Source organism: Bos indicus x Bos taurus, chromosome 11 (assembly GCF_003369695.1).
Source record: "Bos indicus x Bos taurus breed Angus x Brahman F1 hybrid chromosome 11, Bos_hybrid_MaternalHap_v2.0, whole genome shotgun sequence".
Lineage (NCBI taxonomy): Eukaryota > Metazoa > Chordata > Mammalia > Artiodactyla > Bovidae > Bos > Bos indicus x Bos taurus.
In genome coordinates, this window is record NC_040086.1 from 98,601,462 (window position 1) to 98,619,861 (window position 18,400).

Sequence of the window (18,400 nt, forward strand, 5' to 3'; positions counted from 1 at the left end):
CCTCTGGCCTCCTTGGGACCTAATCACAGAGTTCTGGGCCCAGCTGCAAGCCTCAATCTATAACCTGGCTTGTCGACCGAAGCTATCACTTGGGAAGTTTTGCAACTAAAGTGGGCTACAGTCCCTGCATGGCCAATTGCCAGTTACGGAACCTCGAGGAGGTGACTGATTTCTTCCTTCCTTGTCTGGGAGGACACGAGAATACGTGTGAACATGCTGCTCTCAATGTCGGGTCCCTGGGAAGCACTGTCAGCTGTCAGTTACCCAAGTGTAAACCGTCATGCATATTTTACAGTCCACTCTGCCCCAGTTCAGGCAGGTTTTTCTCAGGAAAAAAACGTCGGTGACGCAGCTGCAGCAGACCAGCATCCCCTTCCCCAGGAGCAGCACGCGTGCCCTGGGAGGGAGGAGGGGCCCATCACTTCCTCCCCCAGAAGGGGGGCACGGTGCGGCAGCGTGCCACCGCCTCTTCCCCTTCCCACCTGTGAGGCCTGCGACGCGACTGGAGCCCAGGCAACATGCACACGGAGGATGGTTTATTATCGGTCACTGGCTAGAGAGCAAGCAGACAGGCAGAATAAAAAGATCCGTTAAAAAGTGAGTTGAGAGTGCAGGCAGGCAGCCACCAGACTTGGCTCTAGCGATAGGGCTGGGAGGGGAGGGCTAGCACCGGGGAGCTGCCGCTCCGGCTAGGCTCCCCTCCGCTGCAGTGCCTCCCAGGGGGACGGCACCCCTGTCCCTGGCCCACCACAGACCTGCCTGCCTGCCTGCCTCGCCTCCTTTGCTGCTTTTGGCAACTAAAAGGCAGGTACTCTCTCTTGCCAAGGGTGCGCCCCAGGGCATCCTCAGCCCATCTTGCACTGACGCCCTTCACAGGCCGGGGCGCTGAGCGCAGCTACTGCAGCCAGGCCCGCCCTCCTGAGCAGGAGCCGGGAGGGCTTGGGGGGGCTCAGGGATGCAGGCAGGGGTTGGGGGGCTCCAGAAACAGGTCAGAAGCAGGCCGGGGGAGGAGCTGGGATCATTCAGCCTCTCAGGCCCCTCGCGGCCGGACAGCCAAGGGGCAGGACGGGGCTGGGGTGAGCCTCCCCACGCTGAGCAGCTGGATCACCAACAGACATGTGGCGGGGCTGCACCCATTCCCCTTGCCCAGGCCAGAGTGGGCAGGGCCTGGGGGAGGAGGCCTGCTCAACTGAGCAGTTCCAAGTAGGTGACGGGGACCTTGCCCTTCTTGTTGCCTCTCTCGCCAATGAGCCAGTCGGGGTCCATGCCAGGCAAGCTGTAGACAGTGATGAGCTGAAAGGGATCACAGAAGAGGAGGATCACGCCCTGGCTACGCAGGGGCCCTGTGCCTCCAATGACAGGCGCCCTCTCAGCTGCTCTATGGAGACGGATCAGAGAGCCTGCCTCCTCAGAGCTGGAGCTGCCTGTTTGCTGTGGCTGGTCCTGGCTCTCCCCCCTCTCCCCAGACCCTCAGAGGTGGGGAGCCCGTGATGCGTGGTCCACAGACCCCATGCCCCCAGCTCTGGTCCCCTGGCCCCCTAAGCCGGCCTGTGCTCCCCGACCGCCAACCCATCCCTGTGGCTTCCAGGCCCACCTCATCGGCCAGCAGGGCCAGCTCGCTGCTGTCGGCCGCCTCGTAGTCATAGAGAACGCGGGCTTTCCGGGTTCCGCTGGCAGGTGGGGCCACCTCCTCCAGGCGGAGAGCAGCCTCCCCCGGAGAGGCCAGGTCGGCCACGGAGGGCCCCATGGGCATCGTGGCCGCGGTGGTGGTGGGCGAGGTACTGCTGAGGGGTGGGGAGGCGGGCTCGGCGGTGCCCACAAAGGTGCCTGGGAATCTGAAGAGGAGAGTGGTAGGGGGGCCCATCTCAGCAGCCGGGAGCCACCCTCTTGTTGGGGGGAGGTCCCACATGCCCCACAAAACACCAGTCAGGCCCACGGCCATGGAGGCAAGACCACCTCGCTACTTACATGGCTCCCTGGGAGCTGGCAGCGTGAAGAGGGAAACAAGTGGAAGTGAGATGCCCCTGCCGTCCCCACCCCACCCCCAACCCACCCCAGAACCTGCACCCAAGGTCCCTGAGGCCAGCTATCCCCCTCACTGTCCTCTTCATGGGGTGCCCAGGCCCAGAGGTGGGGGTGATGCCCCACCACGGTCAGCAGCCCTCCACCCCACCCTGGGTGTCAACAGGGGCTTGCTGAGTTCGGGGGAGCTGGGAGCCAGGGTCCCTCGTTTGGCACCTGCCCAGCTGCTTCTGGAGGTCCAGCATGTGGCGGTAGCACTGGGCATAGTACGTGGTCTGAGACTCGATGAACTCGTGCAGGCAGCGAAGGTGGTTCACCTGCCCAGAAGAGGCGGTGGCTGACCCGGCGCCCGAGGGCGGACGAAGCAGACCACTCCCCACCCCATGCTCTACAGACCCCGGCTCGGCGTCCAGCATTTTCTGCCCAGACCTCTTGCTCTCTGGGGTGGGAGGGGGCCGTACCCCCCGCTTTGGGACTTTTAGGACCGTGGGCTCTGCCCCACCCAGGTTCACTAGCTGCCTCAACGTGAACTTAAGAGTTGTGGTGTCTGACACATGGGTGGCAAAGACGACGTGGGATGACAGAGGAAACAGGACAGGACTCACGTGGGTGCTGCTGATCCCCTCCAGCAGGAGCCGGGTCACTTCTGCCTGCCGGTCAAACTCCGTCTGGGCCACTCGGAGCTCCTGCTCAGCCTAGGAAGGGCCGGGGATGAGCACGAGGGCAAGAATGGCCCTAGTCGCCCTCCTACCAGACTCCTCCCGCCCCTGGAGCCGCCCGGGAGCGGTCTCCTCTTCCCTTCTGTGGCAGATGGACTTCCCCACACCCCACCCCAGGATGCAGACATCGGCGAAGGGGTTCACCTCTCACCCCTGACTTCAGGCCTGGGGCCCTGACCCCCTGGAGAAGTCTTAGCCCAGCTTGGGAACCCCCCAGAGGAGGCCAGTTGCTGGGTGGGCACACAGAGCCTCAGGCGCCTTCCTTGGCCTTTCACGCTCATGCATTTGTCCATCTGAGGCCACCACCCAGCAGGGACAAATTCAACCAACAGTTGCTTTGGCCTCTGGAGGGCCCACGGTGTGCTGCGGGGGAGAGGGAGGTGGCCGCCCCTTATCATGGCCCCAGAGGCTGCAGGGCAGAGCTCAGCACTAGACGCAGACCTGCCCCCGATGACAGCAGGCGAGCCTGGACTCCCGTTCCCCACCCCGTTTCTTCCCTGAGCCCCAACTCACCTTGTCCACCTCATCATTCCAGAGCTGCAGAGACCACAACAGGACCGGTCAGCAGGGGAGGGAGGGGGCAGCGGTCAGCAGGGGAGGGGAAGGGAGGTGGGGGACAGCTGTACCCCAGAGCCCGGGCCCCTGCCCCAGCTCCCGAGATCCCCGCAACCTCTTCCTCCTACCCCTCACGCTTCCCAATGTCCTCCCCACAATCCCACCAGGAGCTGAGGCTGGGGGGAGGCCTGGTGTGAGAGGGAGGGGGGGCTCTGACGTCACAGTCCATCCAGTCCCACATGCCACATGCGGGGAGGGGGGACAGCCAGCTGGGAAGTCCTGCTTGGGTTTCTCCTACAGGCAAGCCCCCAGGCTCGGACTGGGGTCTCCAGGGAGACCGAGCGTCCCCCACCCCACCCTGACGCTCTGCTGAGGCTGCTGGGCTGGGAGGCAGGACCGTGTGACCCTAGACCAGTCACTGAACCTTTCTGTCCTTCGGCAGAGAAAGGCAGCCTCGTGCCAGAGTCAGACTGGGGTTCAAAGGCACAAGAAAAAAACAGGGCCGTCTCCACCCTCCTGGATAGTCCTCCTTCCACTCGGCCCAGGAAGGGGGGCGGCAAGTGTCCTCCAGAGTCTAAAGAAGAAAGACCCCCCTCCCCCGACCATGGCTTAGAAGGCCCGTTCCTCCTGCCCGCTGCTACCCTAACACGGGGCCTGGGAGGGCGCAGAGAGCAAAACCCAGGGCAGCCTGGCTGGGACGGAGGCGTCCCCACCCCAGCACCGTTCGGCAGACGGGAAGCGACCTCCACGTGAACACACGTGGGCAAGCCAGCCACAGGGGCCGGGGCACTACAGGGCGGTTAACGCCCCCAAGGGAGAAGGGACCGCGCCTGCACGCGCACACGCACACACACACACACACACACACACACACACACACACACACAGCAACATGCTTATGACAGATGGAGAAGAGCCCGCGGGGAGGTGGGTGGTGCAGGAGGATGTCACCCACGGGGAAAGGAACAGAGAGGCAGAGAAAGGCCCAGGACTGGTTTCGACAGGCATGACGGGACAGGTGTCATCTGCCTATTTCCCCAACTAAACAGTAAACACCAAGATCTCAACAAGCTGTAGGAAAAAAAGATACCAGACGTTCAAAGTCCTCCTGACCCCGCCCCGCCCAGCCCACCCTCTTAAATCCCAGTCCCGCCTGCCCACCCACCCACCACTGCCTTCATGCTCTGCTTTGGAGGGGCCAGCTCAGGACATGCCCGTTTCCCCACCTCGGGGGCCTCAGCCCTGGGCTGCTCTTCCCCTCCCCACCGGGTCTACCTTCCCACGGGGCCCTGCTACGTCTCAAGGCCTCTGGGCGCCTCCCCGACACCTAGCCGATGTGCTCTGGGGGCCGCTGGACAGACAGCACCGTCCCCGAGTCCTGTCCAGGGGTCTGTGACCTCCCGACAGGCCAGGCTGGGACCTCCTCCCTCTCCTCCAGGCGCAGGGCGGGCCTGGCTCTCAGGGGTGGGTGCTGAGTGGGGGTGGGTGCTGAGTGGGGGTGGATGGACTCTCGGGCCCCCCGGAGTTTATCAGGCTGCCCAGGGCAGCGGGCCAGGCTCACCTTCAGCGTTGGGCAGAGAGGGGCGAGGGCACAGGGCCCAGGTGGCCCCTGCCTGACCCTCTGCCTCCTGTTCTCCTGACTGGCATCAGGTGCCAGGTGTTGGGGCTGGGGGCAGGGAGCGGGGAGCCGGGGCGGGGTGGGCGGGGGCGCTTACCGCGGAGGCGCTGGCCGAGAGAATGTAATTACGAGGTCTAGTCTCCTGAAAGTCAGGCACCGTCTGGCGGGGAACAGAGTTCATGGGGGAGGGGGGAGTCACGTGGCGCAGGGGCCAGGCCAGGAGGCCGCCCTAGAGTCTCCCCCAGGGAGATGCCAGGAGCACCCCCCACCCCAACCCCATGGACAGGAGGGTACGGACAGATAACAACACAGACCCCATTCTCCCCACGCCAACCACCTGCACAGGAGGCAGGATGAGTGAGGGTCTCCGAGGGTCGGGACAAAGACCAGGAGGGTGGACACGCTGGGGAGCCCAGGAGAGCAGATGCCGACGAGGGGACAGCCCGGAACCTCGGGCAGGACGCAGACCCGCCTGGCCCCGGCGGTCCTCAGGTCTCTCTTCCCCAGGCCAGCCTCGTCTCACTCAGAAGCCCATTAGACCCACCGTTCTCCAAGCAGAGCCCACCCCCACCCTACCCGGCTCGCTCCATCCACACCTCTGCACACACCCAATCATCTCTCCTTCCTGCAGCAAGAACTGGGCCCCTCCCCCGCCACAAGGGTGGACAGATGGATGCATGGATGGACAGAGTGACAGGCGGTTGACATTTGCAAAAAGCTGACTCAACAGGCTCCAACGCCTGGCGTCCCCCCAGACCAGAGGCTACACGTGGTGGAGGCCCCGGTGGGAGACCAGCTGCTTTGCAAAAGGCCCGGAGGACGGCCCTCCCCGGCCCGGCTGGCCCAGCCCGGCCCGGCCCCGCGGGGCCCAAGGCCGAGGTGGGCAAACCAGAAGCGGCACAGCACGTGGGACAGGTATACTCACATCTCCCTCACACTGAGCCAAGTTACCCAAAGCAGAACGGCAAGGAACAAAAACAAAGAGTTAGTGAGTCCACAGCGCAGGCGGGAGCAGGCCCCCCGGGGACGCACAAGCCCGCCCTCCGGAAGGAGTCCTGACCAGTGTGGCTACTGAGGGGTGGCGGGTGGGCTGGGGGTGCCCTGCTGGGCTGGAGCCCGCTGGGATGCTGTACCAGGGCCCCGCTTGGGAGGGGATATCCTGCTAAAAGCCACACACTCGGGGCTGGTCTGGGCCAACCAGCCGGATGGGAGGTTGTGCCGCCCTGGTGACGAAGGAAGCGCTCCCCGGCCTGGCGGACAGAGGAAGGCCTGTCCTGGCCAAGGGACTCCAGAGAGCTGCCCGGCCCTGAGGGCGGGGAGCCTGTCCAGTCCAGGGGGGCTCAGGCAGCCTACCCAAGCCCAACCCGACGCCGCTGGCTGAGGCCCTGCCTCTGGTCTGGACTCCACACACCTGGACGAGGTGCCACGGCTCTTGCCAGGGGCACCGCCCAGACTCCGTGGCCCCCAGGGGCCACACAAAGGGAGGGCAATGCGAGGAGGGTTGGGGGCTGTAACTAACTCTCGGGCAGCGGGGGCACCTGGCCTTCCCTGGCCGAGGGCCCCGCCGGGCGCAGGTGCCAGTGTCCCTGGTGTGTCCCGGACCTGACTAGGGGAGTTCCCACCCCGGGGTGTGAGGCGGCCTTGCAGCCCCTGCACCCCAAGCAGCCCAGGCCCCTGGGGCCCAGCTCTCCCAAACCCTGGCCTCGCCCTGGTCACCATGTGCCACGCTGCATCCCATCGGCCTGGCTGAGCAGAAGGGGAGCCAAGATAGCCCTGGCTCCATTCAGCGACGTGGGGCTCCCTGAAGGGCCCCGAGACCTGCCCCTGGGCAGGTGAGCAGCCCAGCTCTGGGACCTCCACACCAGCGCAATGGAGCCTGAGGACAGGACGGGGCGCCCGGGGAACAGCACTGGAGCGGCGGGGAAGGGGGGCGCAGTTAGTAGCGGAGCCATGCCCGGGCAGAGCCGGGAACAGAGCTGAGCGTCCGGGGAGGGCAGCACGGGGGGCATGCGAGAAGCCAACCGGCTGTCTATCTGGGGAGGCTGCAGGCTGCCCTGAGCTCAGGTGAGGGCGCTGTGGGTCTACCCACCACCCGCCCCCAGACCCAGTGTCTGCCCTGGGAACCCAGAGCTCTGGGTCAGCAGGGTTCCATTGGGGGTGGGAGCAGACGGGCGTGACCTGACGTGGTCTGCCCCGAGCAGTGCCCCCCAGCCAGGCTTTGACGGGGAGGGAGGTCATGCCAAACATCACGAGCCTCCACCCGCTCTGGTCCAGCAGGACACCTACCGTGGCTTTGGCTTCGGCAGCCTTGGCCTTCTTGAGCCGCGCTTTGGAGGCATCCAGGTCTAGACGCCGGTTCTGCAGGAGCCGCCTCTCCTTCTGTTGTGGGGCGGGGTTGGGGGGAATTAGGGACATGAGCCCCACAGCTGCCATGGGAGACCCCCGGCCCCAGCGAGACCAGCCCATAGGACCATCTGGCCAAGACAGGGAAACTGAGGCCCAGACGGGCAAGGTCAAACACTTCAGGCCACTCGGGCCCCAAGAGCCACGTCTGGGGAGGCCCTGAGGGCTGCGGGGTCCTGAGCTGGGTTCCGCGGCTCTGAGGAGAGGGCAGCCAGGGTTACCAGGAGGCAGGCAGCTCCAGGCTCCTCACCGAAATCGTCTTCCAGTCCCCTTCCAGGAAGTTGCGCAGGGGCGTGAGGAAGTTGATGGAGGCCGTGTGGATGAAATCTCTCTCGGCCGCTCCCAGGTGCTTTTCTGCTTCCGCCACCTTGATCAGCGTCTTCCCTGAGAAGCAGAGTCGGGGGTGAGGAGGCAGGCTGAACTCTGCTCTGGCTCCCAGGAGGGAGGAGAGAGCGCTGAGAGAGATGTTCTGAGAGGCAAGAGCAGAAATGACTGGCCTGGGAAAATGGGAGAAAATCTGTATATCCACATATCCATTGGCCAATAAATACTGGGACACCCCAAAACCAGAACACGTCACAGCCATTAGAAAGAAGGAGGGTGGGACTTTCAGAATAACAGAGGGAGGAACTCAGCAAATCCTCCTCCCAGAAAGGACACAGGGACTTCCCTGGGGGTCCAATGGCTAAGACTCCACTTCCATTGCAGGGGGCATAGGTTCGATCCCTGGTTGGGGAACTAAGATCTGGTATGCTATGCAGTATGGCAAAAAACAAAAACTTACCTATTTATCTATCTCCTTCAAAAACAAAACAAAACTGGACACAGTTGTCAAAAACAATCATTTCTGGACTCTGGAAATTGACCAAAGGCAAGTAACAAATTGAGAAGCATTTACTCCAGAACTACAGGACCTTGGTAAGAACCATGGAGATGGTGGCTTTTTAGCCTGGACGTGCTCCCCTCTCTCCAAGCTCTGTGGTGTGCCCCTCTATCAGGGTGGGGTAAGCCTTGAAGCTGCTGGAGGGGGAGGACTTGATTTTGGCTGGAACACAGAAAAACCCACAAGACATGCTCACAAGCAGTAATGATCTCAATGGCAAATAATCAGGAAAGGCCAACATCACAGCTAACATGAAGCTGGAGGACTGGCTGGAATAAGCAGCAGACCTGCCAGAAATTTAATAGGCGATCTGGGAAATGAGACAGTCACAGTGAGCCTTGATAAACTCCAGACAGCTCTGGTGCTCTAGAAGGCTGCGCCTGTGTGTAGCATGCATGGGAGGCACAGGAGAGAGCCCCAGCTACCAAATCATTCTTGGCTAGTGGGAGGCTCTGCACATTCATGACGTAAAAGCTAGGCACACATATAAACTGCATGAGCTTGAGCGTGTTCCCCAGCCCACTCATAAATTCATCAGCAAAGCCTTAATGGTGCAAGGTGTCTACACACAATTTCTGATTAATCATTAGCTGACTGCCAACATATGCTGACCTGGAAGCAACCCTTAGGAAGCTAGGCTTAAAAGTAAAAAGAATAAGTAGAAAAATAAGCAGAGACATCAGCAGCTGCATACAGCAAAGAACACAAACTCTAAACAATTAGCTCAGGTAAGTCTCTAAAGAAACAAACAGCACTAATAACCCAAGAAGAATTATAAGACACGCAAAGAAATAGGAAAGTACAGTCAATACACAGGGAGAGAAAAGCAATCAACAGACACCATCTCTGAGGAGGCCCAGATATTAGATTTAGCAGACAAAGGCTTCTAAGCAGCTATTACCAAGAAGTGGAAAAGGAAAAACAAAAACAACCAAAACCATAATGGTAGGGAGGGACAAATTCTGGTAGAGGATAAAACTGCTATCAATGAAACAGATAAGCAACAGCATATACCATATAGCACAGGGAATCATAGCCCTTACTTTGTAATAACCTATAATGGAATATAATCTGCAGAAATACTGAATCACTATGGCATATACCAGAAACAAACACATATTAAAACCAACTACACTTCAATTAAAAAATAAAAAAACAGAACCATGTTTAAGGATTTAAGATTAATACAACATTGTAAAGCAATTATCCTCCAATTAAAATTTTTTTAAAAAGATTTAAGGAAAGTATGATGACAATGACTTCTCAAATAAGAAATGTCAATAAAGAGATTAAAATTTAAAAAAAAAGAAGTGAAAATTCTAGAGTTGAAAAGTTTAACAACTGATGTGAAAAAAAACTCACTAGAAGGGCTCAACGGCAGATTTGAACTGACTTCTTATCAGACACCAGGGAGGTCAGACGGTGAGAGAATATACTCAAAGTGAGGAAAGGAAACAACTCTCATCCAAGGATTCATACACCGCCAAGCTGCCCTCCAAAAGTGAGCATAAAGACACTCCCAGTGAGACACAGGCGACAAGGATTCACTGCTGGCAGACCTGCCACAGAAGAGACACTTCACGTGCGAGTGACACGACACTAGGGGGTAACATGAGTCCACGTAAGGAAGCAGAGCAGCAGTAAAGGTGACTCTAAGACACGCGGAAAAGACGGTACGTTTCTTTTCTCTTTTCTTAACTGACTTAAAAGACAATTGCATAACACAATAATTATAAAACTGTATTGTTGAGAAATAGTATGTATGACAATGTGAGCACCAAGGAAGAGGGAGGGAAGGGAGTTATCCTGGAGCCAAGTTTCTATATTTTACTGGAATTCCGTTAGCATTACTCTGAAGTGGACTGTGTCAAGTTAAAGTGCGTGTTGTGATTCACATTTTAAAACCACTAAGAAAAACGCTTTAAGTTAAAGAAAAAAAGGAGCAAAGAAATTACAATGTTACACTAGAAAATATCTTTTTAACTCAAAAGAAGTCAGTAGAAGAGGATCAAACAAAAAAGACCTGAGATACAGGGAGAACAGTAACAAAACAGCAATCCAAATGTACAAACAGCTCATGAGGCTTAACATCATCAAAACAAACAACCCAGAGAAAAATGGGCAGATCTACACAGACATATCGATTAAGACATACAGATGGCCAAAAGGCACATGAAAAGATGCTCAACATTGCTAACTATTAGAGAAATGCAAATCAAAACTACAGTGAGGTATGACTTCACAGCAGCCAGAATGGCCATCATCAAAAATCTACAAATAATAAATGCTGGAGAGGGTGTGGAGAAAAAGGGACCCTCCTACACTGCCGCTGGGAATGTAAACTGATACAGCCACTCTGGAGGACAGTATGGAGGCGCCCTCAGAAAGTAAAAACAGAGCTACCACACGACCCTGCAATCCCATTCCTGGGCATGTATATACTTGGAGGAAATAGTAATTGGAAAAGCTACATGCATCCCAATGTTCATCGTGGCACTATTTACAATAGCCAAGACATGGAAGCAACCTAAATGTCTGTCAACAGACGAATGGATAAAAAAGATGTGAAAAACATATACAATGGAACATTACTCAGCCATAAAAAAAAAAGAATGAAATAATGCCATTTGTTGCAACATGGATGGATCCAGAGACTGTCATACTGGGCAGAGAAAGACTAGTATCATGATTCCACACATATGTGGAATCTTAAAAAATGATACACGTGAACTTCTAAAACGGAAACAGACTTCGCAGACATAGAAAACAGACTTATGGTGACCAAAGGGGAGGCTGGGAAGCGGGGGTGGCGGGAATGAGGGATAAATCGGGTTGGGATTAACATATACACACTACCATTTATAAAACAGGTAACCAACAAGGCCTACTGTAGAGCACAGGGAACTATACTCAATATTTTGGAATAACCCAAAGTGAAAAGAATTTGAAAAGGAGCATATATACATGTATATAACAGAATCACTGCACTGTATACCTGAAACTAACACAATATTGTAAATCAACCACATTCTAATTCAGAATTAACTAAAAATTTAAAAATAAACTGGATTGAGGGATGTTTGTACAATTACTAAAAATCACCAAATTACACACTTAAAACAAGTACACTTTACAGTACATAAATTGTACCTCAATAAAACTTAAATAAAAAGCAAAGACTGAAGTGGCTCTTTAAGTGCTACTGTGAACAGATAATCTGTAAAGCAACACCAAGTTTAAAAATCAGGTTGTGGAATCGCACACATAAGATAATGTGATCCCATTAAAAAATGCACACAAACCAAAAGTGGGTAAAGGAGGCTCTTTTTCTCTTTTTGGGGCCCTGCCATGGGGTATGCGGGACCTTAGTTCCCTGACCAGGGATGGAGCCCAGGCCCACTGCACTGGACATGTGGAGTCTTAGCCACTGGACCACCAGGGAGGTCCCAGGAGGCTTCTATTTTTCACTGTTTTCACCTCTGTTGGTTGAGGTATTTGCAAGGAGAATGAATCCAGGCATCACATGTGTAAATACAAGACCAGACAAAGGAAGGAAAGAAGGGAGGGAGGGAGGTCAGGGCCAGAGACCGGGCCCCACCCGGCCGTGGGGACCGGCTCACCGTAGGGGGTGGTGGGCCCCAGCTCACTGGCCGCCTCAGCCATGTACTGCGCCAGCAGCTCCCCGTTGGTGACCCGTGAGGGCACCTTCCTGTCCAGCTTCTCGTACAGGAACTCCTCCACTCGGGCGCCTGTGGGAGACAGCAGCCAAAGCCACGCGGCCTTTCCAGAGGAGCCCAAGGCCAGTCCAGGACCGGCCCACAGGGGCGCCCAGCCTGGTGACTTCCAGGACATTCTCATGCTGATTCTCCACCTTGTGAGATGGGCTCTTGACCCTGTGAAACCCCTCACAGGGAGGGAGAAGCCACGGCCCAGAGACGTCAAGTACCTGCCTGAGGTCACCCAGCTACGGAGACGGGCCTTCCGCTTCCCCCTCCTTAGAATATGGACTCAGAGCATGACACACAGGGGGCGCTAGGGATGAAGAACCTGCCTGCCAATGCAGGAGACCTAAGAACCATGGGTTCGATCCCTGGGTGGGGAAGATCCTCTGGAGGAGGGCATGGCAATCCACTCCAGGATTCTTGCCTGGAGAATTCGCCTGGACAGAGGAGCCTGGTGGGCTACAGTCCACGGGGTTGCAAAGAGTCAGACATGACTGAGCAACTTAGCATGCGTGCACACACCACACGTGTGAACAGCACTCTGGCCAGACCCAGAAAGCTCTGAGCACACCGCCTTAGCTAAGAGCAGATATACAGGCAGACACGTCTCCGGACCCCAGGGCAGGTTCCCCTGCAGCTGTGGGGGCCTGCCCGGTGCTCTCGTGCGACCCTGGACGGGCCTTCTTTGTTCCTGACCCTCGCTGCCTGCTCCCCAGTGATTGGTCTCCCATTTCTCCCGCCTCTTCTCCCAGTGATGTTTTAGTTTCCAGGCTTCAACTCCTCTATGCAAAACTTGCATTTCCATGTCCCAGAGACTGAGTGCCCTGTGGAGCCCGACACCCAGACTGCTGTTTTTAATAGGGACCACCCCCCCCTTCCCGTGCCACCGACAGCAGCCTGAAGCCTCAAGAGTCTAACTCAAGTCCCGCCTGCCGCCCAGGCCACCTGCACGGCCTCTGCAGCTGGGCCCGTGCCCGCGGTGCCCCGCCCCTCGCCCAGGGCCGGCCCGTGTCTACTCACTGGGGTTGGGCTGCAGCAGCACCTCTGTCTGCCTCAAGATCTTCTCGGTCCAGTTCTTGGTGCTGTCCGCCCGCGCCAGGAGGCTCTCAAAGTGGGCGTCGAGCTCGGTCTTCTCGGCCTGGCCGAATTTCTCCTCTGTGAACTGTGGGTGGAGGGTTGGGGGGAGCACCCAGGGGTGGAAGACTCAGCAGAGGGGAGGGGAGGACCAGCCCTGCCCCACCCATCTACCCCTCCCGCCTGGCTGGAACTCAGGCCCTAAGGTCCAGGAACCCGTCTACCCCATCCGCTCTGGGACCCCGATCAAACTGCAACCCTGCCCTGGGGCTCAGCTTGCTCCTCTGTGACATGGGATGGGTGGGCCAGAGCCGGCGGATCCCAGTTTGTTTCGGAAATCCAACGAAAGATACAGACACCCCCTGCCCCCCAAATGCACATCTGTACAAAATCAGACACAACTTAAGGAGCTGCTGGTAGGCCATCACTGAGGGTCCTCCCAGCCTGACTCTGGAGGAAAGCGCTTGGTAATGAGCGCTCAGGGACACAAGGAGCACAGAGCAAGGTCTGGAGTGATCAGCAGGTGCCAGGGCAGCTGGGAGCCCCAAGGAAGGGGTCCCGGGGGAGGAAGTGGGAAGAACCCAGGTTCCAGAACCAGAGGAACATGATTCAAGTCTCAGTTCTGATGAGCAGTGTGACCTGGGGCAAGTGGCTTTGCCTCTCTGAGCATCAGTTTCTGAAGCTGAAAATGGGAATAATAAGGAATAGCATCTCCCTTGTAGGTTGTGAGAAGGAAATAAAAAAGATGTGGGTAAGATATGAAGGCCAGGATCCGGCGGGGAGTTCGGTGCCCAGTGTAAGGGCTGATGCTGTAAAGATCTGATGGGAATGGAGAGGGGTGGGGTGGGAGGATGGCCTCTGCTGCCTGGTATGGTACATGGGGAGCAGTGCCAACTCATCCGAGCCAACTGCTGGGCACACCCAGGCGCAGGAAGCTCCACAGCCCCGCCCCGAGGCCAGGGAGGGACCGGGATGTTACAGGGTCCTCCTTCCGAGCTGGCCAAAGCCATGGGAGCCACGTAGGAACAGCCAGAAACCTGCCCAGGTCCTGGCCCTTCTGATCTCAAAGGCCCTGTTCAGCCGTGGTGGGTGGTGGTCAGAGACAAACCACACAGGAGCAAGATCAGCTCTGACAACAACAGACAGTGCCGACCCGGCGCTCAGCATGGGCAAGTTTCCCATTTCACAGAAGGTGCCACTGAGACCAGGCAAGAGGCAGGCTGCACCGGAGTCAGGGTCTCATGGGCTGGGGGTCTGGAGGCCCTTCTCAGATGACCTGGCAGCCCTGAGTCATCCAGAGGCAAAGGACAGCTCCAGCTCCATGGAGCAGGAGGCCCCACTGGCTTCAGGCCGCTCCGGCTCAGCAGCCATCAATTATGCATGGGGGCTTGGGTTTCTCTCTGCAGGGCCAGGTGGGCAGGGGTCAGAGCCTGCGGCTCCCCGCCTGGGAGCCAGCTACTCTTGCTCTCCTGACTCTTCTTCCTCACTTTCCACAAACCGGGGCCTCCCAGAGCCGGGCCCTGAACAGGCCTGCCCTCACCCAGCCTCTTTGAGGGTGGGGGTGGCGCTAGCCCCATTTTCCAGATGAGAAAACTGAGGCTCAGAGGCAACGTCACCTCTCTGGCCCTCAGTTTCCACCAGGGGGATGGGGATACCAGGAACCATCTCATAGAATATTCGGGAGGAGCTTAGTTCTCTGGTCAGCACACAGCACAGGCCTGATAAATGTCAACTGGCGTCGTCGTTATCATCAGCAATAAAAGACCTCCTGCAGGTCCCTCCTCGGTTCCCAGGAGCCACCTAGGGACGTCCTTACCCCGATGGGACCAGCCGCTCTGACTCCAGTGATGGTGTCACGCTCAGTATCTCCTCCCCTTCTTGCCACGGTTATGGGCAGCACTTCCCGCCTGGCCACCTGTCCCTCACACTACACATCCACCCACGTTCAAAGTCCAACCAGGTTTTCCAACGTCCTGGGCATCCCTCCCACGTCCACTGTTGCCTGCCCGGCTTGGATGAAAACAATGCCACAGCCTCCTGGCTTTTATCATCACCACTCCTACCTCCGCTCCTAGTAATACAGTCAGTACTACTGACAGCATTGGTACTAGCACTTCCACTGCCCACTCCACCACCACTGGCATCTTACCCAAATATGCTTTAGCTTTTCCTGCCTGGGTGCCCTCCGCTGAGCTGTTCCCATCACCGGGATCAACTCTGCAAACCCCTCCTGGCGTTCAAGGCACAGTTCGGGGACTGAGAGGCCACCCTAGGATCACACGTGCAAAAGGGATCCGGCCTCCAGCTTATTCTCCCAGGTTCTGTTCCTTACGGGGTGGGGATGAGGTGAAGCTCTTTCAAAGTGTCCCCGGTACCTGGAGGGGCTGAGCGCTTGCCCAGCATGTCCTTCTACCTGGCCAGGTGGCACCCACGCAGAGGAGCTGCCCACACATTGATAACAAACCACCCTTCGTCCCTCCTGGCTGACTCCTATCCCAGGGCCGAATGGCCTCAGAGGGGTGGTCCCCCAAGTGGGCTCTCCTGCCCAGATCACATTTCAAGCCCCTCTCTCTTCGGGCTGCCACCTGACCCCATTCCTGCCAAGAGAAAGGGCCCAGGCTTCAGAGGCTCATGACTGCAGAGTCCGAGGCTGCTCCCTGCAAGATGGCAGCAGCAGGGGGTGGGCGGCTGGAGCCAGAGAAAGCCTCTATTTATAAAGCTCCCAGCTCCCTCCTCCACCCTGGAGGCGGGGGACCTGGGCGCTGGCTCCCACGCCAGTATGGGCGACCCAGTGGGCCTGCCCTCACCAGGCCACGGGGCCCAAGCCTCCCCATGCCCCAGGCTCTGCAGACCTGGCAGGATCAGGTGCTAGGGCCCCACAGTAGCCGGAAACTGGCAGATCAGGTTCTTCCCAGATGTTGGAGATAAAGTGGTTGCCATACCAACACGGGGGGCGAACTCCCCACCTTCTGGATGGATTGGGGCTGGCCAATGAGCTCCAGGCTGCAGGCATCCCCACTAAGGCTGGGGTCACTGGCAGGGCTGGGAACCCAGGGCAGCAAACCCTTCTGGGGTACCCATCCTCAGCGGGATGCTGTGCTTTCTAGTAAACACGGGCACGTGGGCTTCCAAGAGACGGTCTGGGGCTGCGCTCCTCCAGAGAACCAACTGCCACAGCAAGGACAAACGACAGGATCCGTTCCCAGGGCCCTGTGACTGGGCCAAGCCCGAAGCCTGCGGCCACCCTTGGAGGCAGACTTGGTGCCACTCATGATGGACAGAAGGGCACATGGAGGCTCCCAGAGAAGTGACTGGGCCAAGGTCACAGGCTGCACGCATGCCATACTAAGCAAGAGTGACTTGCCTTTAGTGAGAGCGTGCACGCGGAGTGCCGGGGACACTCACATCCATGCTGGGAGGGAGGGGTTGCTAAGGCCATTTTCAAAAGACTGAAAAACTGAGGCCCAGAGAAGTGAAGCCCCCGCCCTTCTCAAAGTCGCAAGAGGGGGCATCCACGCCCACAGCTGACTCCCCGTCTTCACCAATAAGCTGCTTCAGTTTCTCTCCTTGCCCCCAAATGGATAGGACTTGTTCTAATCCTAGCGTCACCCAGCGTACAGCTCCCCAAGGAGGGCACGCAGCCAGACCCCAGCCCTCCTCATTCCCCTAGGGCTGGGGAAATAAGAGGAAACAGGCCTGCCATGGAGCAGAAAGGAAATAATAACCCCAGCCCTCCTGGCTTCCGGACTATCCAAGCGTGTAAAAGGGACCCGAGGGAATCAGTTCCGACAGCCCATTGCACAGGTGTGGAGACTGAGGCTCAGAGAAGGGCTCAGGGGCCCGGGGGCATGAGTCCTTGGGCCTGGAACTCAGGCCTCCAAACGCCGGGCAGGAGTCAGGGTTACTGCTGGCCAATGGCAGGGTGGCAGGAGTCGCCTGATGCCATTTGCTCTCCCCATCAGAGCCCCCACCAGGGCGGGGCGGGCGCCAGGGCAGTGGGATAACTCGGCCCCGGCAGGTCGCAAAGGGGGAGGCTGACACCTCCCGCCCAGGCAGCGAGGCTGAGGCAGGCCCAGCTCACTCCCCGGCCCCCGGGCCACGCAGAGGGTAGTACAGGACAGTGCAGCCGGCCGCCCCGGAGCTCCTTCTCTCGACTGGGCAGCGCAAAAGAGAAGGCTGGTGCGGGGCTAGGGCGACCCGGAAAGGAGCGGCGGCCGCGAGGGCCTTGTCCCGCGGCCCCAGGCTCCGTTGCAGGGGTGCCCGCCGGCCGCGCGGGGCCCAGGGCGCACGGCCTCCTCACCTGCACGGCCCGGGTGAAGAAGATGCCGGCGTCCGACGCCAGTTTCTTCATGTTGAAGTCCATGGCGCTCCTCACGGCCGGCGCGTCCGGCCCGAGCGCCGCCCGGCAGCCCCCGGCCCGCCGCCGCCGGCCCTCACCGCGCCCACCTGCTGCCGGGGCTCCGGCCCTTAGCGCGCCAGCCCGTCCCTGCCGCCGCCGCAGCCGCTGCCTCCGCCCGTGCCTGCCCGAGCGCGCAGGGCGGGGCGCCGGCCGCGGGGGCGGAGCCTCAGGATGGGTGGGGCGGGGCGGGCCGGGGCGGCAGGGCTGGAGGGTGCTCGCGGCTGCCCCGCTGCGGCCGCCGGCCGGCCAGCCTCTCTGGTTTACCTGTCCTGTGGCTCCCGGGCCATCGGTGCCTCTTACTCTACTTTTTTTCTTTTTTATTTTTTTAAAGACCCTGCTGCTGGGAAAAGTTGAAGGCGGGAGGAGACGGGGACGACAGAGGATGAGATGGTTGGATGGCATCACCGAGTCGATGGACATGAGTTTGAGTAAACTCCGGGAGTTGGTGATGGACAGGGAAGCCTGGTATGCTGCAGTCCATGGGGTCGCAAAGAGTCAGACGCTACTTGAGCGACTGAACTGAACTGAACTGACTCTCCTGTTGTTCATTCGCACCCTCCTCGCCGGCTGGCCCCTCTGGCTCCCTATTTCTCGGCCTCTTTAGGCCTGGATCTTTCTGTGCCACCACCACCACCACCATCAGCTTGACCTCTCTAGCGCCCCTCCTCTTCTGCTCCAACTTTAGTGACACTGAGGACCACCGCTGGGGAATGGCTGTTTGGCCTCAGGAAACCCTCTGGTTCCTCAAAGTGTGTACAAGGAGTTAACGGGGAAGAAGGTGGAGAGAAAGGGAGGCTTCTGTTCAGCCTGGGTGGAGGAGCCCTCCAGCCATGGACACGGTGCTGACCTTGAACCAGTTTCTCACAGACCAAGACAGGCAGAAGGATGGCCTGCACATATATTCCCTGCTCCCAAGGGGCTTGGAACGGGTTTATTACCTGTTTTCACTGCTTGCCTCTATCTCTAGACTTCATTTTCTTACACAGTGGAGAGCTCTGTTCCTGA

At 58.4% G+C, this 18,400-nt stretch overlaps 1 protein-coding gene across 13 annotated transcripts; it reads right to left on the reverse strand.

Annotated features, from left to right (window-relative positions):
- Window positions 1-519: 519 nt before the first annotated feature.
- SH3GLB2 (SH3 domain containing GRB2 like, endophilin B2) lies at window positions 520-17,523 on the reverse strand. Of its 13 annotated transcripts, XM_027556508.1 has the most exons (14): window positions 17,297-17,518; window positions 12,943-13,084; window positions 11,821-11,949; window positions 7,568-7,701; window positions 7,201-7,293; window positions 5,840-5,851; window positions 5,012-5,074; window positions 3,721-3,870; window positions 3,255-3,278; window positions 2,628-2,717; window positions 2,239-2,339; window positions 1,969-1,983; window positions 1,595-1,835; window positions 520-1,293 (listed from the first exon to the last, which is right to left on the reverse strand). In XM_027556508.1, exons 1-14 carry the CDS (start codon window positions 17,357-17,359, stop codon window positions 1,186-1,188), a joined length of 1,365 nt encoding a protein of 454 aa, XP_027412309.1. In that variant the 5' UTR covers window positions 17,360-17,518; the 3' UTR covers window positions 520-1,185. The 13 variants fall into 13 exon arrangements, with proteins under 13 accessions (XP_027412309.1, XP_027412310.1, XP_027412312.1 ...); XM_027556509.1 differs by lacking the exon at window positions 5,840-5,851; XM_027556511.1 differs by lacking the exon at window positions 3,721-3,870.
- Between the last annotated feature and the right edge of the window lie 877 nt (window positions 17,524-18,400).